The 27,655-nt window shown below is 39.8% G+C and overlaps 1 protein-coding gene across 1 annotated transcript; it reads left to right on the forward strand.

Annotated features, from left to right (window-relative positions):
* The first annotated feature begins 64 nt into the window (after positions 1–64).
* Positions 65–27,655, forward strand: ASPM (assembly factor for spindle microtubules). The gene is made up of 29 exons (XM_040073471.2): positions 65–364; positions 1,567–1,710; positions 2,097–3,444; positions 5,328–5,429; positions 6,137–6,283; positions 6,895–7,140; positions 7,295–7,362; positions 7,908–8,049; positions 8,127–8,257; positions 8,510–8,685; positions 8,786–8,931; positions 9,010–9,095; positions 10,405–10,620; positions 11,465–11,675; positions 11,759–11,904; positions 12,007–12,135; positions 13,800–13,994; positions 14,896–19,521; positions 20,332–20,481; positions 20,770–20,936; positions 21,741–21,900; positions 22,408–22,617; positions 23,125–23,274; positions 24,560–24,751; positions 25,203–25,395; positions 25,863–26,017; positions 26,553–26,729; positions 26,975–27,147; positions 27,226–27,655. Exons 1-29 carry the CDS (start codon positions 65–67, stop codon positions 27,329–27,331), a joined length of 10,392 nt encoding a protein of 3,463 aa, XP_039929405.1. The 3' UTR covers positions 27,332–27,655.

Here is a 27,655-nt window from a genome sequence, read left to right on the forward strand (position 1 = left end):
ACGCGCGAGCGGCGGTTGGCGCGGCGCTGCCTGTGCGGAGTCGTTGCTCCGCTCCTGGCCGGCCATGGCCGCGGGCTCCGTTACCGCAGCGGCACGGGGCGACCGCAGCCCCAACAACCCCGCCCGGCGGCGCTGGGCCCTGCGGGGCGGCGAGGAGGACGCGGATGAGGACCCCGCCGTGCTGGTTCTGAGCTACTTTTCCCGGCCGCCCTTCCTTAGCTTTGGCCGCCTGCGCGTGGGCGCCTCCCGCACTCGTCTGCTGGGCATCGACAACCCCAACGAGGATGATGCCGAAGTGGTCATCGACCGCTTTCCGGCCGCTGCCAGGGGCTTCAGCATCGAGCACCGCCGCTTCTTTGTGGAGGTACGGGGCGGGGGACACGAGAGGGGACGGGCGGGAGCTCTGGCGGCTGCAGCGCCGGGGGGCGAGGGAGGAGCGGCGAGGGCAGCCGGCAGTGACCGGGATGTGAGGCAGGCGCGGCCCCGCTGAGCGCGGTGCCTGTGCCGGGCCGTGTCGCGCGGTTCGCCCCGAAGGGCGGCGGCGGACGGGGATGGCGGGGTCGGGCCCCTCTGGCTGGCGGCTGTCAAAGCTGCGAAGGCGCTCCAGCCTGCTTCAACAACCAGGTGTTTGCAGCGAGGATAGAAAAATAATATGAAATGAACTCTTCTTTGGAAATGTTGGTTTAAAGACAGACCTGTCAGAAAGTTTCAGGGCATGTGTTTAGGAAAAAGGCTGAGGGAAGAGGATGCTAGTTCACTGTTCTCGTTAATTAGCTGACACAACAGAGAGCAAAGCATGCTTAAAATGAGATTAAACATTTACCATACCTAAGAAAGTGCAGACTGTGGCTAGTCCAATGCCAGTTTTTAAAAGAACAATTTAGACGAACTGATCTACAATTATCTGGACTGTCCAGAATGTTTGTGAAAGAGGAAGAAACGCTCCGGGCATCTCTTGCAACTATGGGCTTATAAAACCAGGATGAAGTCTCACTGCAAAGTGCTTGAATAATGTGTTCCTATAGGAATTAATGAATAGAAAGCTTCATGACTTCTTTGATAATTTGCAGTGTCTTACTTTTTTTCGAAGGACTTATGTGTTAAATTTGTGTAAAAAAATCAACACTTATATTTAGGGTCGGCTGAGGTCATAAGTTAATCAACCTCTGATTGTTTTTCCCACCATAATTCTCTCAAAATTATTCTAGAGGACTTACTTGGTTAATGCATGCAAAAAATTATGTGATTTCTTCTACTTAGCTTCACTCAAACCTTCTCCATAAGCTATGTGTTACATTTATATTCTTTCTTGTTGTCCACTGTAGTTTGATTCAGAGGTACATGATCTTTTAGTAAAGCAACATCTTTGACAGGGGTTGCTTAAGTTTACATGTCAAAGAGGGAAAACTGACATTTAAACATGTAACAGTTTTTTATCATTTTTATCATTGTCATGGTATGTATTACTTCCATATACTGCTCATTGTTTGGTTGATTATTTGATCTTCAGTGTTTACCTAAGTGTACCTAAATGCTAGATACTAAATATTTCTTTTTCTCCAATAGTCTGGACAAAGAATATTTGTTTCTGTCACATGGACACCATTAGAAGAAGGAAAAATCAGAGAGCTGGTGACTTTTGTTGTTAATGATGTTGTAAAACATCAAGCTGTGCTCCTTGGTGCTGCTGAGCAGCCCCCAAAGAAAAAGGTGAGTGTGTGTTTTTTGTATCTTAATTCTGTTAAGGTACAAAAAATCTTGTCATCTCTGATGCAAATACTGTTTTTATTACTAGAAAATTCAGTGAAGGAGGACTATAAAGTGATAAATGATGCTGTGGAAATGCCCATTGTCCTCAACTTTTTTTAGCTGGGTTGGAAAGTAGGTACTGATAAACTGCAGCTTAAAGAATAAAACTGAAACGTGACCAAATAAACGTTTTTCAAGCCTGAAAATAAGGCATTGTGAAATTTGGATCAGGGGTTCTTTTTATAGTCTTTTAAAACTTTGAATGGGGATGCTAGTAATGTTTACTTTTACGTGTAGATGAATTTAGAAAGCCAGCACACTAACTTTTATATATGGTTCTTTTTCAGAAGAGTCTTTGGGATGCATTAAAAAAGAAGAACTCTTCAGGAACATCTGCAATAAAAGTTAAGAAGAGTACTTCAGAAATTAAAAATAAAACATTTCAAGTCTCTCAGAAGGTGGAGAGACTTAGAAGTCCCCTTCAGTCATGTGAGAATCAGAACTCGGTGCAGAGTAGTACATGCCAAGGAAATGACCCTCCTGCTGGCTCAGAAAATCAGCTGCCTCCTTCTCCTATTGCAGCAGTGCCAGAAGAGCGTGGCAATACTGTTCACACACCACTTGCCCTGAGACGGTCTACTACATTTGGGGATATCGCTGCCTCTGGAAGGGAGGAGTTGTTGCCTGAGATAGACATCTGTAACGTCAATAAGTGTGCTACTGAGCACGATCAATTGCAACCTGAAAGTGCCTCCAGTTCTGCTGGATTAGCGCAATTGCCAATTTCAAGTGATGGGGGGGTTCTTAATTTTACGCTCTCACCAGTTTCCAGTCCAGAGCACTCCGCTTCTGCCCCTGTTTTAAGTACAAGGAGAATTTTAAGTCCAGATGCTTTTGTAAATGACAATTATCAAGTGGATTTAGATGCAATAGAACAGCCTTTTCCAATTCTGTCACCTGATCAATTTGTGAAGGACAGTTTGTCAGATAAACCATCAAAGACTCCTAAACCTGAGGCAGCATTAGTATCGTCCACCACAGAGACTTATGTTGTTAAGAGATTTCTACCCTCAAAATGGAAAAAAGATGGAGGTGTAGAGACGGAAACACATGTTCACATAGAACATAGCTTAAATGAAGTCTTTGAGCTGCATAATGTAAAATCACAGGCATTTGATTGCGATAAACCCAAAGAAGATCACTGCAGTTTTCCTTCTGCACAGGCACATCAGACTGACAATCCTTCTCGGAGAGAGCAAACAAAAAAGCGTCCAATTCTTTCTGCCACCGTCATAAAAAGTAAGGCTGGTGCTGCTGAAGAAACAAGAAAAGATACACGCCAGCCAAAATCTAAAAAATGCCTTAATAAGGCAATAATGGGATGTGTTAATGTGGTGCCTGGACAGATGGAAGCAGAAACATCTAAACCCTTGCCAGTTACAGCTCCCATTTCACCTGAAAATAAGTGTCACAATGACAAGATAAATTCATCTACTGGATCAACTTCTTTGTGTCGTAAGAGGAAAAGTGAAACTTATGTAGGAAATAGCAGAGTTACAGCTCCGGTGCATGTGGAAGAAGTGGAAAGAAAAAGAGCTCTTACCACTAGCATGGACAATCAAACACGCGTGGCCGGACGACCATCGGCCTTCAAACCCGCAAGTGGAGAGAGAGTAGGGCAGAGGAAGAAAGCTGGTGAGCAGTGCTTCCTCCATGTACCGTTTTCTGAAAGGTGGCTTTGATTAGGAAAGGTGTATAGCAAACTGGACTGTCTGGCAACAGTCAGCAATATTTCATATCTCTGAAATATGGGCCCTTGCAATTTTTTGGGTATTGGGTGTTTTAAAAACCTGAAAACTAGGTTAGAGTTTTGGTTGTGTAATTGGCTTCAAATTTACTTTATTCCTGTGTAATTTTTTTAATTACAGTGATAGGTAGAGTATATAAAAGCTCTTGAGCAGAGACCTTGTTATATAAATCAAATTCTGGAGACTTATTGCACAAGACTTCTCATGTGTACATTTACCACTGTGAATGTTTGCTTCCAGTGCTGTTGTCACATATTTTCAAAAGCAGAATCATGAAGGTCGGAAAAGACCTCTTGGAACACTGAGTCCAGCCATTAACTTGGCACCACCATGTTCACCACCCAGGTGCCACGTCCATGCACCTTTTCAACACTTTTAGGGATGGTGATTCCACCGCTTTGCTGGGCAGCCTGTGATAATTCCTAACCACCCTTCCAGTGAAGAAGTTCCTAAGTCTTTTTCATTCTGCCTGCTTTTTACTCTCTATGATTAACTTGTTGTCAGCCTTGTGTAGTTCTCTGTAGTTCTTGTGTAGTTCCTTATTGTTTGCTGATACTTTGTTGCTTGAAGAACAGAAAATGCTGATGGCTTGCATTTCAGTTTATTTTGGGTTTTCTAACTGTTCCAACCCCAAATATGCTCTGGAATATGAAAGGAATGAGGGTCTGGAACTTAGATGCATTTAATTTGCAGATTTTAACTGCCAGAAAAAAATCATCATGGATTTCAGATAAAAAAAGTACATGCTGCTTTCTTCAGTTAAATGATCAGTTCTATGATCTGGATTTGATTTGGGGCTTTCAGTAATGCACTTCTATGTCAGGCTTTTTAAGATGATCTTCATAAAAACAGTGTGCTGAAAGTATTGATATGCAGCAGAAAAAGGTGTGCCATGTACCAGGTTATTTCTGTTAATCCATTAGGATAAATCTGGATGAGCTGGACAAGGGCAGAGGAGAGGGGAACAATCCTCTCTCTTGACCTCTGGCCACCCCTCTTGACACAGCCCAGGATTCAGTTGCCCTTCTAGTCTAGTGACTGCACACTCTTGGCTCAGCTTTTCATCCACCAGAACCCCTAAGTCCTCCTCTGCAGGGCTGCTCCCTCTGAGTTCTTCTCCCAGTGTGTTGTGTCACCTGCACAGCTCAGGTTCGTGTCACCTGCAGACGTGCCAAGGGTGCGCTTGATCTCTCTGTCATTGATAAAGTATTAAAGATCACCAGTCCCAAGACAGATCCCTGAGGGACACCGTCACCAGCCTTCGCCTGGGCCATGGACCACAACTCTCTGGCTGCAATTCCTTATCCACCCAATGATACACCCTCCAAATCCATATCTCTCCAGTGTGGAGGCGAGGATGTTACCTGTGGGTCCGTGTGGAAGGCTTTACAGAACTCTAGGTAGATGACATCAGTTGGTTTCCCTTGTTGACTGTGTCAGCCACTACAGAAGGCCACCAGACAGGTCAGGGACAATCTGCCCTTAGTAAAGCCATGCTCACTGTCTTGAATCAGCTCCTGGTCTTATATGTGCTATAACATCACTTCCCTGAGGATCTGTTCATGATATTCCCAGGCACAGAAGTGGGGCTCACCAGTCTAGTTACCTGTGTCCATACATCTTCCTTCCTCCCCTTTTTAGATCATCAATACCTTTTGAATGGTTCATGGGGAATTATTCTAGTTCTGTGCTTTAGAAGTGATGTGAACTTTAATACGTTTGCTTTCACTGACATATTTGCTGTTGATATTTGTGTGTTGATGCTTGTAGGATCTTCACTTCAGAAGACATCTAAAGCTACCAAGAGAATTAATAAACCTGTCCCTGGATTGGCCCAGTCACACCTGACATTTGTGAAACCACTGAAAACAGGTAGGCAGACTCCTGGTGTTTGGTAAAACACTGAACAGAATGTCACAATTGTACTGCTGGTGTCAGGTAAGAACTAACTGGTTAGAGCTGAGAGGGAATAGAAGATAGTACCTGAAATGAATCAATACCAAGTAGAACAATACATGTAACCTTTTGTGGTCTGTTTTGACTGCTTATAAGAAAATTGGTTGCAACATATGGTCAGCTAAAAGCAAATGTTACTTTTTTCAGATTGGCCTGTAAGTGTAAAAGCTGCATTACGGTTCTACTCCTAGCATACTGATGGCTATCAGTTAAATTCCTGTTCTGTATCTGGTAGCATTTTAAGGCAACAACAGAATACCTCAAAAGAGAAAATTTCTTCCCACCGAGATAAAAATTTTGCAGTTAGTCCATACTAAGTTGATCTGATCAGAAAAATGAATTTATGAAATGGTTCTTCATGAATGTAATCCAGTTCAGTTTGGGTTTGCCCCATTGCAAAAGGCCCAGGTTCGAGCTATCTTGTCTTAGTTCTAGGGCTGTAACAACTCAAGCCATATTTTGTGGCTGAAATTTATTTATTAGTCCCTGATCTGCAAGTCCCTGAAGATTTTAACAATCTACTTTTTTCTGGCTATAGTGCTAAATGGAGTGTCAAACATGAATCCTTTCCACAATGAAATATTGGTTACCAAACGTTTTTGTTGTTTTGGTTTTTTTTAAAGTCATCCCTAGGCACCCAATGCCTTTTGCTGCTAAAAACATGTTTTATGATGAACGTTGGAAGGAGAAGCAGCAACGAGGTTTCACCTGGTGGTTAAATTTTGTACTTACCCCAGATGACTTCAATGTAAAAACAAATACCTCACAAGGTAAGAGTACAGTAATTTTGTCTTCTCATTTTCTTAAACTTTATGTAATATACTTTATTATCACTGAGGAGTAGTAATACTCATTTCACAGTAAGCCTTTTCAGAATCATGTTATATTTCTCCCCGTTCTGGTAAGTGTAGATGGCTCACTAGCTCATGGCAAGCACAGCACACCCCTGCATGGGGATGGTGCTCTGCAACAGGAATGCACTGGCATGTGTGGCCATGGCACTCCTCAGTGAGTGGGGAGTGGGGAATCCCCACCTGCTGGAAAATATTATGGCTGGCACTTTACTAAAAGGATAACCTACTTTCTGCTCCATCTTTAGCTTCATTTGAAAAAAATGAAGATGGAATCATTAATCTTAAAACTGAATTCCTAGCACTGCTCGCTTATGAAATAAGCGTTCTTATTTTTAATAGTTGACTAGTATTCTTGTACTTTGCAACATATGTATAGTGCAACAGCTGGCAAGCTTCCTGAAGGATAAATCATCAGTCAGAATAAAAATAACAAAATGTCAGCCTTAAGAGGGGAAAAAATAAATGAGGTGTGGAAAGGTACCTTTATTTGAGATGTAAATGCTTGCTTTTTGTGCGTGTTTAAACAGTAAATGCAGCTGCTCTTGTCTTGGGGGAAGAGAACCATCACAAAAGGAGCCTTCCTAAGGCACCCACGAAAGATGAGGCATCTCTCAAAGCGTACACGGCTCGCCGTAAGCTGAACAGGCTGCGGCGCGAGGCCTGCCGCCTGTTCACCTCCGAAACCATGGTCAAAGCCATCCAGAAACTCGAGGTGGAGATCGAGACCAGGCGCCTGCTGGTCCGCAGGGACAGGCACCTCTGGAAAGACATAGGTAAGGGGACTGAATCCTGGGATTCTCTCCTCTTGTAAGGAGGAAAAAGAGTATTCACACGCTGAGTTTGGTTAATCTAAAATTGGTTAATAGAAATTTTTGCATTAATATGAAATGTTTGCTGGTTCTAATATTAAAAGGTGCTCTCTTGCAGGAGAAAGGCAGAAAATCCTTAACTGGCTTTTATCTTACAACCCTTTATGGCTGCGTATAGGTCTGGAGGTAAGTGCACTGTGTATAGTCTCTAATCTATAATCTTAAATTTAAAGGACATTTAGCAATTTTTTTAGTAGAGGTTGTTTTGGGTTTCTTTATATTTTCTGTCATACTAATTCAGGCAGGTTAAGTTTAGTTATTGCATGATGCATATATTTTAAATTGTTACAACATACTTGCTTTAAAAAAGTGATTTCTTTATTAAGAAGGAAAACATTTAATCAGGGATAGTGGAAATTAATTCCATGACCAATAACACAAAAGCATATCCCTATTAGTTTCACTTTACTAAACTGGAGAAGAATGTGGTCATCTTAAAGACATTCCTGATTGATTTATTAGATGTAGATGATCATACATGTTTTGAAATGAGAACAGATCTTCCGAAAGTTCCTTTGGCTTTACCTTTCAGGGACTCACTTGAAAACTGTTTGATATTTAAATACCAATTACCATTTACTATTTTAGAAATTCAATATTGTTCAAAAAATCACATAGTATTTAAGGTAACTTTCAACACTTCTGTTTTTTTTACCCTTCTTTCATATTAGACTATTTATGGAGAACTGATAGCTTTGGAGAGTAATAGTGATGTTATGGGTTTAGCAATATTTATCCTTAATCGCTTGCTGTGGAACCCTGACATTGCAGCTGAATACAGACATCCCGTCGTGCCCCACCTCTACCGGGAAGGTAATAACTGCTTCCAAAATAATTTATTTGTAGCAGTTGATTTTTAAACTATCACTTACTGATGACTATCCTTTTAGGTCATGAAGAAGCTTTGTCAAAGTTCACACTGAAAAAATTGCTGCTATTGGTTTGCTTTCTGGATTGTGCCAAACAGTCCAGAATGATTGACCATGACCCCTGCCTCTTTTGTAAGGATGCAGAGTTCAAGGTGAGAGCTGTCATTTGATGTCTCCCTCCAGTATTGTCCTAAGACTCAGTGTAGATTTTATTGTTTTTAATCTGACAAAAGTTAAAGCTGTGTGACTTGCTAAAAATAATTAAAGAACCCCTGTAATTTTAAGAACTAGGCAAGGAAATATGAAATGTAATTTGGGAGGTACAAGGGATGAAAATTGTATTCTGATTGACAAATATTGTAGTGTTAAGGTTTTATTTTATTTTCTTTTTATTTTAAATTTAGGCTAGCAAAGACCTTTTGCTTGCATTTTCCCGGGACTTCCTGAGTGGTGAAGGTGACCTTTCCCGCCATCTGGGTTTCTTAGGACTACCTGTCAGCCATATTCAAACTCCACTTGATGAATTTGATTTTGCTGTAACAAACCTGGCCGTGGACTTACAATGTGGCATTCGTCTTGTGTGCGTTGATACAGAATTCTATTGAAATATTTCTTTTCTTTTATATAATACTTAATGTGAGCTCATCAGAAGCATTGAATCATGCAATTGCCTTTGTTAGGAGAACAGTGGAGCTTCTGACCAAAAACTGGAGTCTTTCGAAACAACTGAGAGTTCCTGCAATAAGTCGGCTACAGAAGATGCATAATGTTGATATTGTTCTTAATGTCCTTAAAGAGCGAGGAGTGCACTTGAAAGATGAAACTGGTAAGGCCTAGAAATCATGGTTATTCTAAGTGCATCAGATAACTACTGCACACTCTAATCCCTTGTTTTATTTGATAGGTGCTTCAATTGACTCCAGGGATATTGTGGATAGACACAGAGAACGAACGTTAGCACTGCTGTGGAAAATTGTCTTTGCCTTCCAGGTACAATTCAATTGCTTATTTTGTTTGTTTTTTGCCAGTTACAAAGAAGTAATAATGAAAACACTACTCTTTCAGGAATATTTGATGTTTGTGAAAGCCTTTACTAATCAAATTTTAGACTGAGATTATTTGCTTTGTACATTCAAAACTCCGTGTAAACTTTACTAAACTGCTAATTGTTCCCCTAACAATACAGCTTGGATAATGTTTTAACTGTGCTTTTTCTTATGCATTCATTCAAGTTTTTGGGAAAAAAAATGAACTTGTGGGTTTATGCTGTATCATAGCAGAATTGATACTTAAAAGTAAAATAAATGTTGATCTCAAACTGCAGGTAGACTTTTAGTAACTGAAAAGGCCATTTTGAGCTTACATTGATAGACAATTATAGAGTAATCTCTGAAGCTATAGCTCTTCTACTTTTTCTTCCTTTTATCTGAAACAGTCAATGAAACATTCTTGAAATAAGAATGAAGATTTCTTAGCCATTACTGCAGTGACATTTTGAAAGTTAGTAGAAGAAGTAAAAATAGTTTTCTTAAGACTGTTTTGAGAGTTAACTTGAGTCAGAATGTATTTTAAAAATAAGTGTCCAACTGACAAATCCAGTTGAAAGGAACTTAATGTATGAAGGCAAAATATGATAAAATTTGAGGTGGAATTTCACCACTAGGAATGTAAGTGCAATTAGGTGTATGTAAACCAAGAATATTAAAGACTTCAGCCACAGAACTATCACTAAAATAGGACATTATAATAAAAATCAAATGTGATTATTTTCTTTCCTAAATACTATTACGCTATTATATTGTTAACTTCCTTCAGTCAGTTATTCTGATGCATGTGTCACAGTTGCATTGCTTCTGATTAGAGAAATAACTTGAGTGAATAGTGGCTTTATCCAAGCCCTGTGGATATGCTGCTTGCTCTCCAACCAGCTCAAGTCGTTTTGGAGTCCCTTAAAAGAGGATTGGTACATGGGCTCAATGGAACTGCAGGCAGAACCCTGAAATTGTTGTTTCCTCTGAAAGTACATTGAAATTACACAGGGAGTTTCCCTGTTTCTCCCATCTGTTAACTAATACAGTAACTCTTTAGCACAGAACAGTGGGAAAGGATATATTCAGGGTTTTTTTATCTGCCATATATGCTGGCAAGTCCAGATTATCTACTATTGATTGTGTGGCAGGTACTACTAAGAACTGAGTGTAGATTCTCTTTAAAATGCCATGTCTAAAGCTCTGCATCCAGCTGCTGTAAGATTTGTCAGGCTGTTGACATGTCCATTTTTTGTTTTCCTTCCTAACAGGTGAATGTTTTTCTGAATGTGGAACATTTAAAAGAAGAAATTGAGTTTTTGAAGAACACACACAAGAGAAAAGCACTACTGGGTGCTGTCAAGACTTCTCCAAATTATCCTGAAGTACAGGAAGACAGTAATAACTTCTCGTCTCAAACTTACAGTGAGAATGTGAAGCTGCTGATGGCATGGGTTAATGCTGTTTGTAGATTTTACAATATCAAGGTAAATAATTTTGGATATACTTCCTCAAGAACACCCTGTGCTGTTTTAATTCTTTATAGACAGAGTTCTTCAAACCTTCGAATAGGTAGTAGAAGTCAATGATGATTATTTGTAAATATTCTTCTGGACTTGATTTGATATAACCATTGTTCCGTGAGTTTAGCTGCACCTCTCTCTTTAAACAAATCTGAACAAAAAATTTCCCCTTCCAGTTAGTCTTGTGCATAAAAATGCTTTTTAAAAATGGAACATTTTTTGCTGGAATGGGAATTGTTTCTGGAATTTTACTGAGCCTTCATTTTAAAAGTTTATAAACATTTCCAATGTTTATAAAAGTTATGAGAATTAAACTAATGTTTGGGGGAAGGTCAGTTCATCTCTTCAGAGATGTTTGTTTGAAAGGGATATATTTGCTCATTGCAAGAAGAGAAGCCCTGGTTAGAGACCTTCCTCTGGTCAGAATACAGTAGCAGCTGCTAGTCTTTCTGAAGGGTGAAACAGAGCTCTTACAACTGATGCAAATTCAGAACTTATTTCTGCATTGAAAACCTAGTGTAAAGGTACCTATAGAAGTTTATTTGGGATCCTGCTGTAGATAGACTGGTTTTGTAAATGTAGATTCATTATATAATGACTCACACTTTTGTTTTCTGGGCTCTCACAGCTGTATGTCACTGTACAGTAAATGTTCAAGGGAAACAATAGCTACCTAATTTTTTTTGTTGTTGTTAAAAAAATAATTTACATGTGGCCACATTTAAAGGTACAAGAGAAGAAATTCTATATTTTATATAGTTTATACCACAAAAACAAAAATTCAAGGAATTTGTATTTTATTTAACAGGTGGAAAACTTCACAGTGTGTTTCTCAGATGGCAGAGTATTATGTTATTTGATTCATCACTATCACCCCTGTTACGTGCCTTTGGAAGCTGTGTGCCAACGAACAACTCAAACTGTAGAATGTTCAAGAACTGTTACAGTGGGACTAAACTCTTCCTCCTCATCTGAGTCTGACACTTCTCTAAATGTTGTGGAAGAAATGTTTGATCAAAGTGAGTTATTTGATGTACTGAAGTTCATGTTAAATCTGTTTCTTTGCACAGTTTGATTTGACTAATATTTTGTCTTTATAAAGCTGTAGCTCCCTCAGTCCTATACAAGGAACTCTTGGACAATGAAAAGCAAAACTTCCAGCTGATCAATGCTGCAGTTTCTGACCTAGGTGGGATACCAGCAATGATTCATCATGCAGACATGTCAAATACAATTCCTGATGAGAAGGTACAATGCCTTTAGAGTTGATACAAACGTGTTCTGCCCTTGTGTGAATATATTCTGCTCTTTTGTACAGCCCTCACCCTGCTGTGTTCTGTGTTTCTGCAGGTTGTTATCACCTACCTGTCATTTCTGTGTTCACGGCTTCTCGATCTTCGCCAAGAAACTCGAGCTGCGCGAGTAATTCAGGCTGCTTGGAGGAACTACAGGCTGAAAAGGGAACTGAAACTCTCTCAGGTACTCTTTGCTTGTGCAATATTCATAGCTTCTACATTAAGAAAAAAAAATAAATTCAATGGAAAATACAGGGGTTTTTTGACTAATATTGGCATTTAAACTAATGAGTGCCATTTCTATAATCAAAATATGTGGGCTTGGTTGTGGTGTAATCTACTAAGCTCCACTTTTCTTTTAGACTTCTGAGGAAATTACAGGTGTTTAGAGGCTACTGTTCTTTTTTGTGTCACTCTTTTCCTAATATCTTTAAACTCTTCTCCCAGCATTTCAAATATAAAATAGTTTCACTGCTTCCTTAAAACTAAAGGAGTAGTCAATCCCTGTCTTGGTTTGGAAGACAGGTATCTTCTAGGGTGGGGCGGGGCCTCTCTAGGAATGGGGAATTCCAATCCCCTCCCTCTAAGTTATTATAATTTAGAAAATTAAAGGGGGCTTTTCAGGCAGAGGTATGGGGAAAGGAATAACAGTTCTTTACTAGTATGTACAACAAGGCAAACAAACAACAAAAACTACAGCAATAATAATAAACAGAACCAGGAACTTTGCGGGGCTTTGTTTCACAAAGCCTGGGGCAGTCTGATCCCTTGGGACCCTAAGAGCACCAAGCTGGAGCCATGGAAATGCCGGGCTGGTGGCTGGAAAGGCAGGATGTCCCCATCAGGCAGGGGATGATGTCCCGGCAGGCAAGGGGGTGCGGGGCTACAGTGTAGCACAAAGAGCAGCGCAGAAGAAGCTGGGACTCCTGGGCAGGGCTGGCCCAGCTCCTGCAGGGCAGGCAAAGGAGCTCAGAATTCCTGGGCACACGAGAGCAGATAGATGATGGTAGATCTCCCGGGACCGGACTTTCAGCTGATTGTGGACTTCTCCCACGGCAAAGAGCAACCTGATCGTCCTCTCCAATGCCCAGAGCAAGCAGAACACGCAGCTCCCCCAGCCCTGTCCTTCTCCCTCCCCCAAAACTCGTGTGATCTTCCCCCTCCTTTGTGTTAGTCAAGTTTCATCTAAGCACCAGTACTTTGTCTCTTAGCAACTTATGGGGAAAAAGTTCTTTAAGACAAAAGGGAACAAACCTAACCCGCAACAATTCCTATTAATGTCTATAAGAAGAGAGGAGTAATTAAACTTCTGCACGGATTTACTATTTTTGTTAAGGAGCTAAGCTTCACTAGTCTTTTGAATTGACTTTCAAGAGTTCAGATATTCTGTATCTTGATTTTCTGGTAGTTATACGAGATTTAGTGAAGGTTTTAAAACTGTGACAGCTTAAGGTTGATAAATGCCACCACTGTGTCTTGCTGAGTTACATATTGATGCTGGAACAGTGTTCGAGTGAGATATTCAAAGAATCTATCAGTAGAAAGGGACAGAGGTTCGTATTTAGGCTTTTTCATCTCCAGTTTCTCTACTGTGTAAAATCTACACAACATTAACAATGATGATAAAGCATTCCCTTTACAACTCTTGAAATAACTAATAGTAAAGATGTTGATGGGGGAGAAGGAATCAAAACCCTTTAAACGTTGTAGTAATTATTTTGATTAATTGATCTTACAAAGTGTGCAAAGGTACTGTAATTTTTTGAAATTGCTGTAGATATTTATTGAAATCAAAAATTTGATTGAAAATTCCATAGCTAATATTCAGTTGAAATTTACTCTTTGTAGGAAAGACACAAAGCTGCTCGGATAATTCAAAAATCTGCAATGAGCTTTTTGGCTCGCCGACGCATCCTGAGGAAAGAGAATGCAGCCATTTTCATCCAGAAGCACTGGCGAGGCTACCAGGCCAGGATGACTCTCTTCAACCTGAAAAAAGCAAAACTGGAGGAAGCCAGAAATAAATCTGCCACAGTCATTCAGGTAATACAGTCTAAAGCAAGATTACACAACAAAGAAACCCCCTGAAACTTCTAAGAAAGAGCCTCACTAAAGGACCATTTGTGCTGCTTGCAGCAATTAATGCTTTTGTGAAATGTAATACTTTTTATTATTTTTTCCCCCCTCTGCTTTTGAGAGGTTTAATAAGTTTTTCTTTCCAGGGAATGATGGTAATGTGCTATTAAATTAACTATTAATCCTTCTTGGTGAATATTTGGGAGTACCATAAGCATTAAAACACAGGGCCTTACAGTTAATATAAGGACTGATTGAGATTGTGTTGTTTTTCTTCTTTGCAGCTGCTGAACATTACTTAAGAAGCTTTAAAAAACAATTACTCTTCTAGAATTACCTCACCTGCAGTGGGCACATTCAGAGTGGCAGACATAGCAATGGTAGTTTGGGCAGTTAATTCAGTTTCTCAACATACTTTCACCACCATTACCCAAAGATTGCACTCCTAAGACTTTTTAGAATGGATATTAAGGAATCGCTAATTCATCAGATAGTGTAAAAGGGAATCTGCTTTTGCCAGGGCAACTTGTGGTTTTTCACAGAATTTAAAATGTTTAAAAGCTGTTTAGCTTTTTTTTTTTAAATAGGTTTCTGGATTTGACTTTCTAGGGATTAAGACCAAGAGGTGAGTTCAGTTGGTTAAAGCATGGTGTCAACAACACCAAAGTCATGGGCTTGATCCTGGTATGGGCCATGCAGTCAAGTGTAGGACTTGATTTTGTGGGTCCCTTTAAACTCAGAATACTCTCTGTTCTGATAAGTATAGGGATAAGAAATCTTATAAAGTCTGAAGATCGCAGTCCTCATTTATGCTTAACTCAACATATGAAGAAAATACAATTTTTTTTTTCTTTTTTTTAACCTGCAGGCTTATTGGAGGAGATACTGTGCAAGGAAAAGATACCTACAGCTGAAACACTGTGTTATTTTTGTACAAGCAAAGATAAGGATGGTGAAGGCTGTTGCCGCATATAAGCGAATTGTTTGGGCTACTGTTACAATTCAGAGACATCTGCGTGCAACTAAGTTGGCAAAAATAGATCAGCAAAGATATGAAATCCTAAAGTCTTCAGCACTTACTATTCAGTCTGCATTCAGAAGATGGAGAAAATACAAAATTCAACAGAAAATTAAAGCAGCTTTGGTGATTCAGAGTTATTTCCGAAAATGGCAATCTTCAGAACTGGCTAAGAGAAGGAGGGCTGCCCTTGTCATACAGTCTTGGTACAGGATGCACAGAGACCTGAAGCAGTATCTACATGTTAAGCAAAATGTTATCAAGATTCAGGCTTGGTACAGGTGTCAGCTGGCCAGACGTGTTTACCAGGAGCACAGGGCAAAAATAGTGACAATTCAGCAGTATTACAGAACATATAAACTGGGCAAAGTTGAGAGGGAGTCTTATTTGCAAAAGCGTGCGGCAGTGATAGTTCTCCAAGCTGCTTTTAGAGGCATGAAGGCACGAGAACTCTACAGACAAGCAAAAGCAGCGTGTGTTATTCAATCACTGTGGAGAATGAAACGAGAAAAACAAAGATTCCTGCAGTTAAAAAAATCTGTTACTATATTGCAGTCACACCTGAGAAAATACCAACAAGTAAAAAGATACAAAGAGATTAAAAATGCCGCTTGTGTAATTCAAACCCGTTATAGGGCACACGTGGCCACTACAAAAGCAGCTGCTGCTTTCCAGAGGGTGCGCCAGGCCGCCGTTGTTATCCAGTCTGCCTACAGAGGGATGCAAGCCAGGAGACAGGCTCGTATCCTGAGATCCGTGATCAGAATTCAGTCCAGTTTCCGTGCTTATGTTGCCAGGAAGAGATTTAAAAACCTGAGAGATGCCACTGTGAAGATTCAAGCTCTTGCAAAGATGAGGCGAGTCCGTAAGCATTACTGTGCACTGAGGGAAGCAACGCTTTACGTCCAGCGAAGGTATCGCTCTCGGAGACGTGCTCTTCAATTTAAAGAAGATTATAGGGAGTTGAAGAGAAGTTGCATAAGAATTCAGGCTCTAGTTCGAGGCTATCTGGTCAGGAAACAAATACAAAGGTGGAGGGAGGCTGCAATATTACTTCAGGCCTGCTACAGAATGAAGAGGGACCGGCAATGGTACTTAAGCATCTGTAGGGCTGCCATTGTCATTCAACAACGTTATCGTGCCTGCAAAAAGACCCGGGGTCACAGGCAGGAGTTCTTGCAAATTAGAAAAGCAGCTGTGTGCTTACAGTCAGCCTACAGGGGTTATAAAACACGCAAAAAGCTCAAAGTTGAATGCAGAGCTGCTATTAAAATTCAGACTGCTTTTAGAGCTCATGCTGCACGAGTGAAACACAGGGCAATGATTCAGGCCTCCATTGTGATTCAGAGGTGGTACAGAAATTGTAAGGATGGTAAGAGGCAAAGACTGAACTTCTTAATGATAAGAGCAGCAGTGCTTTCTTTGCAAGCAGCTTTTCGTGGCTGGAAGGTGCGAAAGCAGATTCAAAGACAGCACGTTGCTGCTACTAGGATACAGTCTACCTTCAGAAAATTCATGGCTGTGAAGAAATTCAGGCTTGTGAAGCATGCTGTGCTGACCATCCAAAGGCATTACAGAGCCAAGGTTCTAGGCCAGAGACAACGGCAAGAATATGTTCAGCTGCAAAATGCTGCAGTGCGTCTTCAGGCACTATGGAGGGGGAAAGCTGTGAGAAAAAAGATTCAGAAGAAGCATCATCTTGCAACGATTATTCAGTCCTGTTACAGAATGCATATAAATCAACTAAAATACAAGCAACTAAGACAAGCTGCTTTGGTGATTCAGAAATACTACAGAGCCTACTGTATGAAAAAAGCCCAACGTGCAGCTTTTCTAAAAACCAAGGCAGCTGCGTTAGTCTTGCAGTCTGCTTACCGTGGGATGACTGTGAGGAGACAACTGAACAAACTAAACAAAGCTGCTACAACCATACAAGCTGCCTTCAAATCTTACCTGGTCAGGAAGGAATATGAAAGACTTAGATCTGCGGCTATAGCCATTCAAAGGCGTTACCGTGCAGTCATTTATGCTAGATGTCAAAGGCAGAGGTATTTGTCATTAAAAAGAGTCACAGTCCAAGTGCAGGCGATTTACAGAGGTGTAAGAGTGAGGCGACAGGTTCAGTGTATGCACCAAGCTGCTGTCTGCATCCAAGCCATGTTTAAGATGTATCGCATGAGCATAAAATATCGGTCAATGAGAATGGCCGCAATAAGAATTCAAAGGCAATACAGAGCATTTTGTTCAGGTAAAATGCAACGCAAAAAGTACTTGGAACTAAAGAGGTCTGTTATTATCCTCCAGGCTGCTTGCAGAGGCATGAAAGTCCGACAAGACTTAAAAATTATGCACCAGTCAGCAGCAGTAATCCAGTCCTATTATCGGATGCACAAACAACAGAGGGATTTCAGACAGTTGTTGCTTGCAACGAGGCAGATTCAGCAGTGGTTCCGTGCTTGTAAGGAGCGAGATGCACAAATTCACAACTACATGATTATGAAAAATGCTGTACTACGCATCCAGGCTGCGTTCCGTGGTATGAAAACAAGAAAACATATTAGAACCATGAATGAATCGGCTGTGATTATTCAAAGAAGGTTTAGAACTTTCCTTGAAAGAAAACGCTTTCTTTCCGTTAAGTCAGCTGCTGTTGTAATTCAGAGAAAATACAGAGCAACAAAACTAGCAAATATTCAGCGTCAAAAATATCTCTCTCTCCTTAATGCCGCTATCATCATACAGGCTGCTTATAGAGGATCTGTGGTAAGGAAAAAAATGCAGCAAATGCATAAAGCTGCTGTAGTTATTCAAGCAATGTTAAGAATGCGTAAAATTCACACTTCTTATCGAGCACTCAGGCTTGCTTCAGTAATCATACAGCAACGTTATCGAGCTTACAGGGAAGGGAAGCGTGAGAGAGAAAAGTACTTAAAACTGTACAATTCTGTTTTAGTTCTTCAAGCTGTCTACAGAGGAATGAAAACAAGATGCTTCCTGAAGAGACAACGTGAGGCAGCACTTACAATACAGAGAAACTACCGAATGTACAGGCAGTACTGTCATTACAGAAGAGTTCAGTGGGCGGTCCAGCTGATACAGAGGAGGTACAGAGCCCACAGGCTCAGGAGAATTGCTGTAGAGCATTACACTTCATTAAAGAAAGCAGCAACTTGTATCCAGAGGGCTTTTCGAGACAGGCAAGTGAGGAAACAAAAGCAAGAAATGCACCGTGCTGCAACTGTTGTTCAGAAAAACTTTAAAGCCTTCCGAGAACATCAGAGATATGTCTCTCTCAAAGCAGCTACTCTTGTCTTTCAGAGACGGTACCGAGCTTCGGCTCTGGCAAGGCAGCATGCTTTGGAATATCGCTCTCTCCGCAGAGCAGCTCTTCACATCCAGGCTGTGTACAGAGGTGTCAGGGTGAGGAGGAGTCTCAAGCACATGCATTTAGCTGCCAGTACAATACAGGCAGCCTACAGGATGCTCAGGGACAGGAGAGCCTATCAGAATATGAGGATTGCAGCTGTGGTTATACAGAACTACTATCGATCCTATTTGAAAGGAAAGAACCAACGCAAGAAGTATCTGACAATGAAGAATTCCATTCTCATTATTCAAGCAGCATACAGAGGCATGAAGGCACGGCAGGAACTGAAACTTCTGCATGTTTCAGCAGTTGTAATACAGTCCAGCTATCGCACGTACGTACAACGTAGGTGTTACAAACAGCTGTGCTGGGCTGCCACCGTCACACAGCAGAGGTTCAGAGCCAAAATGGCAAGAGAAGCTGCCATGAGAAATTATGCAGAAATAAGAAAGGCTGTTATTTGCCTTCAGGCTGCTTTTCGTGCTAGGAAAGCCAGGCAGTTGTATAAAGCCAATGTTGCTGCACAGCGCATTCAATCATTCTTAAGAATGTGCATGGAGAGGAGACGCTTTCTTGCACAGAAATCAGCAGCAGTAACGATCCAGTCCGTGTTCCGATGCCAAAAAGCACGGACTCGCTATACACTGATCCGGAGCTCAGCAGTTGCTGTTCAGAGGTGGTACAGATCGTGTCTCAGGGCTCGTTCACAGAGGGCAGAGTACTTGGCTCAAAGACAAGCCATAGTAGTTATTCAGTCTGCCTTCCGAGCTACAAAAGCGAGAAAAACAGCAAGGCAACTACGAGCTGCAAGAAAGATTCAGTCTTTTCTTCAGATGGCTCTGCAGCGTAGAAAATACACTCAACTCAGAGCAGCAGCTGTCACATTGCAATCCTATTACTTAATGCATAAATATAAATCACAGTATATGAGCTATAAAAGAGCAGCAGTTGTCCTGCAGCGGCACTACCGGTCCCACCTGACTGTGAAACACCAGAGAATGACTTACTTACAAACCCGGAGGAACGTTATCCTTGTGCAGGCCACAGTCAGAGGATACATCGAAAGGAAGAGGTTTCACAAAATGAAAGAAAGCACAATTAAAATTCAGGTACTTCTGAATGAATTGTACTGGGATTTGGATGTTTTGGTTTTCATTTGTAGGTGTTTTAAAGATTTACTGCTCTTGCAAACTAAAGTGGAATCAGTGTCTGAAGTGTACTATACAGCAGATGTATAAAGCTTACTACCACAGTACACAGAAATAAGGTTCTTTAGAACAACTGAATTTCATCCCTAAATATTAGTGGCTTAATGAATGTTTTCTTTGATGGGAATATGAATGAAAGCTGTCTTGATGTATTGTATGAGAGGGCACTGGTAGTGAGTATAAGGTGGCATAAATGGCAAAACCCACAATTCCTACATTCTTAAGGACTCATGTTTAGGAAGGTGTGAGTAAATCAATCATGTTAGTCCTCCTAGGTTTACTAATTGGCCCTAATGGATATCCCTGCCCATGTTGAGTAGGTTGGAACTAGACCATCTTTAAAGGTCCCTTTCAACCCAAACCATTCTAGGATTCTCTTAAGAATTTCCTGGGTTGGTTTTACTCTTGTGTTGGAGACCACATGCTCTACTTAACTGATAGAAATCAGATGTGCTTTCCTCACCTGTGTTTCAGGGGTATTGGTATTCAGTTATTTTCTGAATGTTTAAGTTACACATCCTGAACAATATAGGCATGGTTACTTTCCTTAAAAGGTAGAAAAAAATTATTTTTGACATTGGAAATAAGTTTATTTATATTGTTTTTTTAATAACAAGCCAGTGAGTACAGCTATACATAGAAGTATTCAAACATTCCCTGCTGATATGATGCAAATGATGAAATATTCCAAGATTGTCTTTTTCCTTGAAGGCCTTTTTCCGTGGATTTATTCAGCGACAGAAATATCTTCTTTGTAAATTTTCTGCTGTGTTAATACAGCAGCACTACAGAGCCCATCGGATGCGGAATATTGATCAACACAGATTCCATCAAATGAAAAAAGCCGCCATTACAATTCAGGTAATTGTAAAAGTAGTTTTTATTGAGTGCTTGTTTGGGTTTTTTAATCTCTTGTTTCTTCGCAATATAGTTATTTTTGCAGAATAACATTAAGGAGTGGCATTTGTGGTATTTCCCTGGATATGTTTCACTTGCTTTTGAAAACGTTTTTTAGTTGTGAAAAATTTATTATTTGTAGTATTTTAGAGGTCAAAATCCTAAAAATTGTTCCTGTTGATGTGATATTTTTAATTTTGTTCATTCCATTAACAGTTCTGATTTTTTTTATTATTTTTATTTCTCTAATAGGCAGCATACAGAGGTTATAAAGCCAGGCAGTGGGTTAGCAAAATGAGAGCAGCAAAAGTCATCCAAGCCTGGTTCCGAGGTCACGAGGCACGAAAAGAATATGTGTCTGTGCTCAGAGCTACCCTTGTTATCCAGAGTCACTGCAGAGCCAGACAGCTGCGGACTCGGTAATACCGATCTGAGATACATCATTCTACTTTTCAAAGCTTTTATTTTGTAATTCTTTAGTGCTGTACTGCACACTCTAGAACTCTTCAGGTTCTCAGGCTCTGCCCCTGCAGCATCCTTGTAATGTGCATGAGTATAACCCTACTGGTGCAGGTGGGGTTATTCTTTTGCACAAGGTTTTCATTACGTTTAATTGTTTTCCTGGAATGGAAGCTCTTTCACAAGTCTAAATTGAGGCTCTAGAAAGAATAGGCCTTGATCTTTTTATTCACCTTTTTGCAAGAAATATATTCTGGATATTGTTAAAATTCCAGCATACAAATTGTAGGTTGAAAAACTATTTCATTTTAATCCACAATGGAAAAGCTAAAGTGGTTTATGTTTATTTTGCTATGAGATCAGCCTGATAGTTCATCTCATTCTGAACTGTGCCTTTCCAGTAGCAGTAGAGGATGCTGTTCAGTGATACAAGGTCCTCCCTCAGCATCCCTGCTTTTTAAACATCCCCGCCTATTCCCGTTATTATCCTTTTATGGACCTGTTGTATGTCAGTCTGTCCAATGCCTTTCAAACCGCTGTGTCCTTCCCCAGCCTCCTTTGGCAGTAAGTTAGGGAAATACCTCCTACGGGAAACTAGAAAGTATCTTTTGTTTAAAATCAGTCTTTCTGCTAGTGTTGCTGGCTGTTCCTGTTTTCTAGTGTTCCAAGATCTGGTTGAGAACAGCTCTGCTTTCCCAATATCTATCTTAATGATTTCATAAACCATCACTGTTTTCTTACTTAAAAATGCATTTATATGTTAGGTTTTTGAAGCTAAAGTCCTGTGCCCTTACCATCCAAAGAGTCTGGAGAGCGACCCGCAGTGCGCGAATGCTTCGGCAGCAGTTTCTGGCAACCAGGAGTGCTGCAGTTAAGATTCAGTTGGCATACAGGCAGTACAGGGCCAGGAGACTTCTAAGAGAGGTATGTTTTCACTGGCACTCTGATGTGTCATGGTTACTGTAAAAGTTTGCAATATATTTGAATGATTTTTGTCATCAATGTGCAGAAGCATAGAAAAGGTGGAACCAGAGTGAAAATTGTTCAAGTCAAAGGTGTTCAATCTTCAAAATATTGTGTCATTTTTTGCTTTAAGCAACAGGGTTGATTGTAGATTTTGAGCAATTCCAATTGTTGAATTACCCCTCTATATACTGATACCGAAAGAAAATGCCAAATTTTCTGCTGGCGTTATTGCTTGCAAAAGTTTAAGCCCATATTTTGACCCTATTTAGTTAAGTGAAAAGACCTTCCAAAATGTGAAAGTGCATTTTATATAAACTGCTACTGTATGAGTTTACTTGTATTTCTCATTCCATTTTTGTTCTTATGGTGGAAAAAACCCCCTAGGACTAAAAATAAATGTGTACTGACCTTGACATGAATGAACAAAAGTTGAATTATCAATGCATTCTATAATATCTTTTTCAGAAACACCAGGCTGCGTGTCTGATCCAAAACGCATATAGAGGTTTCAAGGCAAGAAGGAAATTTGTTCAACAAAAAGCTGCTGCTCTAATTATCCAAAAGCATCTGCGGGCTTGGCAGGAAGGCAGGCTTCAATTTATGAAATACAATAAGACTAGAAGAGCTGTCGTTAAACTGCAAGCATTTATCCGGGGTTATTTAGTCAGGAAAAAGGTTGGTATAATTCAAATTGAAACTTTGCTTTGGATGTAAGGTATCTCTGTTTTACCATTAATTCTGACAGGCAAGGAGAGAAAAACTTGATTTCTTGATGTTAAAATCAAGTTCTTGTTGGCTGCTTTGAGGATTGGGCAGGTCAGAATAGATCAAACACAGTTTGAGCCTTTTCTTACAATCGTTTAGAAATGGAGTAGATTTTCACTGTTGAGTGTTGTTTTAGCTTCTGAGATCTTAGTGTCTTACCTATAACTGATAATTCTGCACACATAGGCTTGCAATGAAATTGTTCTCTGCTATGGGTTGATGATGTTTCTTATAATCACTTCTGTGTTACCATTTAGATTAGAGACTTGGTACTGCAGAGAGGTAGCTTACTTTAGTTCTGAGGTGATTTTCAGTATCTAATAGTATATTGCTGTGGACCATGTTCTTTGTGTGGACATCCAGCTACCTCAGAGTATGAAAATTAAAGATGCTCCCTGTTTTGTTTTCCTTCTGCAGATTTCAGAACAGAAGCAAAAGAAGAGGCTTCTTTATTTTAAAGCAGCTGCATATCATCATATCTCTGCAATTAAAATTCAAAGGGCCTACAGGAATCACCTCACCTTAAAACTTGCACAAACCCAGATCTCTTCTGTTCTTATAATACAGGTTGGTGTGATTAAGGCTGAATGATTCGTGTAACATTCTAACTTGTTTTCTGTGAGCTAAGCTGTAGCACTAAAACAATGAGGTTCCTTCACATGTGAAAATAAAGCTAAATTATGGAGACTATGATTTCTTAAATAATGTTGCTTAAATAATGTTGCTTGTGTAGCTTACACAGCTAAACAAGCTCTGGAGGTTTAAGCATTTTAAAGCTGAGGATGGATGGGAAAGTTTTCCTTCAGACCTTCAAGCTTGCTAAAGACTTCTGAGTCCTGTCTTAGCCTATTTCTTTATATCCTACTGGAGATAGAAAAGATCAGGCACAACAACCTGTAAGATTTGTGAAATGTAGAGCACCTCCTTACGTGAGCAATCCCCTGGGATACTGTGATTTATTTGGTTGGATGCTTCTCATCTGCCAGTGGCATCAGAGCCTGCTTAAGTTGCAGCATTTTAATAAAACCAGGTTTTACCTATCTAGAAACAAGATCAAAATCAGGTCTGTATTGCAGCACTACCAATTGTAAAAATGATTTTCAGGTCTCCAAACTGACCATTAGCTTAGTTCCAGTATGGGAGGCAAGCACTAGATAAATGGAGAGGCTGAAATGGGATCTCTGAAACAGCTGTTCTCTGATCAAAGATGTCATGGCAAACTTTGCCCTACTACTTCTGGTATTACAAATCTGGTATTACTCCCCATAAGTTAGATTTTCCCTTTAAAGCAAGAGAAAAAGGATGGAAAAGGGGCTTTTTACTCTGATATGGCCCACAGTACCCTGTCTCCCTTTTTTGTTTATAGAAAGGAAGAAACAGAGCTGGGAAACGAGAAAAGTGGAGTGGTGGTTCTCCTTAAAAGCAAGCCAAGAGAAAGAGAATCCTAGGGCATAGTAATGCTGGACACAAGTATAAACTGGGAGAGTTACGTATTTTTTCTTTTGGTCAGCCCTGAAGTGGTCAGACAGTTGGTCTGGATGATCATTGTAGGTCCCTTCTAAGTGAAAACCATTCTATCTATCCCCTCCTCTACCCTTCCTTCTCTACCCTTCTCTCCTCAGAATGCTCCTGGTGGCTCCTAGTTAAGATTTTATTTTGCAGTCTTGCATTTCAGCTACCCAAAGCCCAGTCAGAGTCATGGAAGTTATTTGTGACCGGTGATGTTTCTAGTGCCTGTATCTGTCAAAGCTGGTGTGAAAACACACGTTTTATCAGCACTCATTTAGGGTGGGAGAAGGGAATGTAGGGGAAGAGTTTTAAATAAACAGAAAGGTACTTTCATCTTAAACAGAGATGGTTCCGAGCAAAAATGCAACGAAAGAGATTTTTAAGAAATTATCAGAGACTCGTTTGGTTACAACGTGCGGTTCGAGGCTGGCTGAGGCACAGGAATGAGGCGGCAGCTGTGATCCAGAGAAACGTGCGGAGATTCCTCGCCTGCAGGCGCAGGAGGAGATTTGCAGTGGGAATAATTAAATTTCAGGTAAACAACTTCTTGTAAGAAAATCACCAGTTTGGGTTTGTTTATTTTTATTATCTGGTTTTGGTTTTTTTTTTCTCATGGGTTTTTGGAGAGAGGAAAGCTCTTTGCTTTGGTTGATGACTGCCAGTGAAATTGCAAACCAAGTCAGCTTTGGTTTAGCTGTGAAAGCTGAAGGCAAACAGATCATGAAGGAATACTAAGCAGATAATGGTCGAGCTTGACTTAGGTGGGAGTGTGTGTGGACTAAATATGCATAGATTTTTTTGCCTTTTGTCTTGAAAGTCCAGTATTTGAAAGATAAACACTGAGTGTCGATGACTTAAGATTGAATACCCAAGGTCATTCAATACTTTGTCAGACTTGTGTAAAACTGATTTGGAATGATGAGAAAGTTCTCTTATCTTGTCCCTCCTTTACAACTTTTTCTCTTTGTGGAATTCCTTTTCTGTAGGCATTGTGGAGGGGATATTCTTGGAGAAAGATGACTGACACAGCAAAAACCCGAGCTTTGAGACGCAGTTTAGAAAAGGTCAATGAAAAGAGCAGAGAAGAAAACAAACTGGGCAACAGAACTGCAATTGCAATTGACCACCTTCTAAAATACAAACATCTCTCCTACATTCTTGCAGCACTAAAGCATCTTGGTCAGTATTTTGTTTTCTTATAAATGGTGGATTTTCAGAATGATAAAAACTGGATTTTTTTCAGCTGCGGAGAGTTCATAATGATATTTAGGCTTTGTGCATGAGAGCATTAGAGGGTATAATGGAGGATTTTCCAGACAAAAATTAGATTATTGTTTTAAGAACAATATTTAAATGGATATGGAGAGAAAGAAAATCCTGTATGATTGCTCTAATTTCCTGTCAGTCCTAGTAGTGCTATATCTAACATAAGTTTATTATCATTTTTACTATCAGTGTATGTTCTCTGTGGATTGTTTAGTCTGAGTAGTTTTAAGTCTGGAATACTAAAACTATTGCTGTGGAAACACTTACTTAAATCAATAATGGCACTTTTACTTAAAGATAGAGAAAATCCTGAATTGCTATTATTTTGTTTGAACTTCAGAGTTTTCTTTTCTCTATTTGTTGTTCTTTAATTGTTTTAGAGGTGGCTACCAGGCTGTCCCCACTGTGTTGTGAAAATATGGCCCAGAGCAGAGCAATCTTCAGTATTTTCGTTCTGATTAGAAGCTGCAACCGGAGTGTTCCATGCATGGATGTGATCAGATACTCAGTTCAGGTTCTACTTAATGTTTCAAAGGTAACTTGAATATTTTCTTCCGCAGGTTTATAAGTAGTAGGCTACTTCATTGTAGCACTTGTTTATCCACAAAATTTCTGAATAAATCTCGAACAACAGAAATAGTGGTTTTGAATAAAAATAGGTTCTGATTTTTCACTGTTATTTTGAAACCCGTTATTTATTTACCTTGTAATAGTTATATGGAGGTTTTTGGTGGAAAAATTATTTCATGGCCTTAAGGCATTGCAAGGTTATCACAAGTATTTTTAAATTTCTCTTAAATTATTCTAATTTATTTCTTTATTTTTAATATAAAATCAGATTCTATGGGTTTGTAAACAAGGGAGGAAGCACAAAAGGCGCCTTTTTATAATCTGTTACGATTGTGTACAGACGGAAGTGATTTGTATTGCTTGGATACCAGTTCAGCTACAAATTTATTCTAAGGGAAAATATGGACTTTGCTTTTTCCTCTAACCTCTGAATAGTAACCTGTCAACTAAGGATATTTTAACGTTCTGTCTGTCAAGAAGCTCTCTTTCTTGTTTAACAGTATGAAAGAACTACTCGAGCAGTTTATGAAGCTGAAAATTCTATAGATACTTTACTAGACCTACTGCAAATGTACAGAGGCAAAGCTGGGGACAAAGTTTCAGAGAAAGGAGGAAGCATTTTCACAAAGACCTGTTGTTTGCTGGCCATCCTCTCAAAGGACTCAAAAAGAGCTTTGGTAAGACCTAGATGTTTTGGATTTAATGGTTTAATTTAACATACTTTTCTTGCATGTTTTGATGGTGTTTAAATTTTATTTTTTTTTTATATCTCCCAGACCTGTTATGGCTGTAACCTTAGTTTCAACTAAACTGGTTTTAAAAAAAATGCATTTCCAAGATGGTGAACACACTCATATTTTCTTGATTTAAGCTGCTTTTGAACTTGCAGTATTGACTGTATGCTGTTTTCACCTTTCCTCAGGAAATCCGAGGCATGCCAAGAACTGTTTCATGCATTCAGAGCCTCTATAAACTCACAGTTCGGAAACACAAGATGGATGCAGAGAGAACGCTCGTGAAGCAGAAAACAAACACTGCCTTAGGTGGGAGCTCCTCTGTTCCACTAACTCCTCTAAGAATAAAAACAGTTTCAAGGTAAGAGCTTAAAAATTAGTCTTCTATTTCTGCTGTGACATTGAAATATTTTAATGCAAGCTACTAATCTTTTCACAGGATTAAACCAGACTGGGTCTTGAGGAAGGATAACATGCAAGAAGTTGTGGATCCTCTGCAAGCACTTGTGATGGTGATGGACACACTTGATATTGCCTGCTACTGAAATGTAAATGATGTATAGGAAGATGTATTTGTACAGTATGTATGTAGTAAATGGATAAATGATTTTGAAAAAAAGCAAATAAGTGTTAAACTACCATTTCCAAATGTTCTTTTTCAGATTGCTGTTAACATTTTTGTAACTTTTTGTCTCGCATACAGTATTGAATCTCTATTTTGTACTATCAAAAGCAATTGTACAATAAAATCAGTTCACTGGGTTTTACTGGAAATTTCACTAGTGCATTAATATAATGTTGTCACGCAACTGTGAATATTACAAATAGCATGGGATCTTTCACTCTGATTAGATATTGTAGAATTCTAT

This window comes from Hirundo rustica, chromosome 9, assembly GCF_015227805.2.
Source record: "Hirundo rustica isolate bHirRus1 chromosome 9, bHirRus1.pri.v3, whole genome shotgun sequence".
Lineage (NCBI taxonomy): Eukaryota > Metazoa > Chordata > Aves > Passeriformes > Hirundinidae > Hirundo > Hirundo rustica.

What these genes read in the sequence shown, in the direction of transcription:
- ASPM (XM_040073471.2), top strand. Translation starts at nt 65, where the DNA reads ATGGCCGCGGGCTCCGTTACCGCAGCGGCACGGGGCGACCGCAGCCCC. An exon ending in GTAAGGATGCAGAGTTCAAG is followed by an intron (nt 8,258 to 8,509) that starts GTGAGAGCTGTC and finishes TTTTAAATTTAG; the next exon opens with GCTAGCAAAGACCTTTTGCT. An exon ending in TGGGAATAATTAAATTTCAG is followed by an intron (nt 24,752 to 25,202) that starts GTAAACAACTTC and finishes CCTTTTCTGTAG; the next exon opens with GCATTGTGGAGGGGATATTC.